Source organism: Hetaerina americana, unplaced genomic scaffold (genome assembly GCF_022747635.1).
Source record: "Hetaerina americana unplaced genomic scaffold, ioHetAmer1.1.p SCAF_1, whole genome shotgun sequence".
Lineage (NCBI taxonomy): Eukaryota > Metazoa > Arthropoda > Insecta > Odonata > Calopterygidae > Hetaerina > Hetaerina americana.
In genome coordinates this window covers 85,210,562-85,212,621 of record NW_027286069.1, presented here as the reverse complement: position 1 = coordinate 85,212,621, position 2,060 = coordinate 85,210,562, and the positions used below count along the sequence as shown (strand labels likewise).

The 2,060-nt window shown below is 44.4% G+C and overlaps 1 protein-coding gene across 1 annotated transcript; it reads left to right on the top strand.

The window, feature by feature from the left end:
• Positions 1 to 649: 649 nt before the first annotated feature.
• LOC139686393 (larval cuticle protein A3A-like) lies at positions 650 to 1,639 on the top strand. Its single transcript, XM_071583589.1, has 2 exons — positions 650 to 661; positions 1,115 to 1,639. Exons 1-2 carry the CDS (start codon positions 650 to 652, stop codon positions 1,637 to 1,639), a joined length of 537 nt encoding a protein of 178 aa, XP_071439690.1.
• Positions 1,640 to 2,060: the final 421 nt, after the last annotated feature.

Sequence of the window (2,060 nt, the reverse complement as noted above, 5' to 3'; positions counted from 1 at the left end):
AAAATCAAATCTTTCTTGATAATTTGATCTCTTCCTAAAATCTCCTTCATACTCACAGGCTATCAAGTAATATAGTTAGTAAATAAGACAATCAGATTACTGGAAAGGTCAATACGCTGACTATTCTACCTTTTAGTCAAAATTTGAGGAAGCTCCTAAAAAAAGAGAATCGGGAAGCGTGTCAATAGGGGATATGCTACAACGATTCAAAATGCATTTCTATTACATTTGGGAATATTATGATTTCGTCTTAATCTACTTTAGGCATACGGATCTAAGGCAAATATCTTCCACATGTAACACCAACGTAAAATATGAAGACGAACTTAGCAGGGCATGTAACTACAGACGAGCGAACTCTACAGTTGTAAACCCGCCCCACCTCATCTAATGATTCAAGTTCACCGTAGTCCAAGTCCTCCCTTACAACACTGAGCAGGCCTTGAGTCAATGGAAACTGATCCGCAACTTTTCAAGTGAGACACTGGAGCCAAATTGCACAAAGGGTGGAGTCGAGGATTTAGAGAAGGACACCGGTTCAAGTAGGCCGTTTCATCACCTCGTGACAACGAGGGAGGGTGCCAAGCGCCCGTATAAAAGGGCGTCGCTGAGAGATTTTCACCACAGATCCCATCCGTCCACCGACAAAATGGCATTCAAGGTGAGCTCTTCCAAAACACTGGTTGAACATGAGGTGACCATTCGTCTCGTGTGAAATTATTCACCGGTTAAATAACGATTAAAACGTGCAATTTTTGTTTTTGCCTGATTTAACTATCGAGTTGAAATCAGCACTACACTCGAACGAATCACTTTAAACGAATCTTACTACTAAACAGAATATCAATCAGCTCCAAGAATAAAAATTAAAAGTTATTTTTTGGTATTTGGCGATAAGTATTTACCGAGGTAAGGGGAAATACATGGAAAAGTAAGAAATACTACTTCTAACTCAAACAAAAAGCCCCCATCAATCTTAATTACCACATCAAATGCAGACGATTCATTATGCTTTTAGTGGATTTGAAGACGATTCGAAGATGATAAATAGCACTTATAATAGAGAAAAACACTTATAAGAAGTTCTTCTAAATAATATGGCTTCTTCCAACAGTTCGTCGTCTTCGCCGCCCTCCTGGCCGTCGCCCGTGCTGGACTCATTCCTTCACTCGGCTACGCCGCACCCGCCGTTGCCTACGCCGCCCCCGTCGCTAGGGCCGTTGTCGCCGCCCCCGTCGCCAAGGCCGTCGTCGACACCGACTACGACCCCAACCCTCACTACAGCTACTCCTATGACATCCAGGATGCCCTGACCGGAGACTCCAAGGGACAGTCCGAGACCCGCGACGGAGACGTCGTCTCTGGACAGTACAGCCTCATCGAAGCCGACGGCACCCGCCGCATCGTCGACTACACCGCCGACCCCGTCAACGGATTCAACGCCGTCGTCCGCAAGGAAGCCGCCACCGTCGTCAAGGCCGCCGTCGCCGCTCCCGTCGTCGCTAAGGTCGCTGCACCCATCGTCTCCAGGGCTTATGCCGCTCCCCTCGCCTACCACGCCCCCGTTGCCGCTGCCTACCACGCTCCCCTGGCCTACGCCGCCGCCCCCGTCGCCTACGGCAAGACCCTCATCCACTAAATTATACCCCAGGAGAGTTTTCATCTTTGGATGAAAAGTATTTATACCATGAAATAATAAAAACCCATTCAACAAAACTTTAAACTTTTTATTCTAATTAAAATAAACCCAATCTCTTTAGATCATCATCAATTCACCGGCCGCATTCAGTAGCTGTTTAAATATTCGATCGTAGGAAAAATCCAAATGAATTAATTACCATTTCTCTTCTCTACGACCTAACTTACTCAATAATGTATTACATAAAATGGAATTCAGAAATTAAATGAATACTGGTGACCATACTTAATTTGTCCTTAAGAAAACCAAATTTAATTAAAGAGTTGGTAGGAACGGGGTCAATGATCATCGATCAATGCTGAATAAGCTTTTCCATAATTGTCCGTGCCATTTAAATCACACATGCCAAAACTAAAATGAT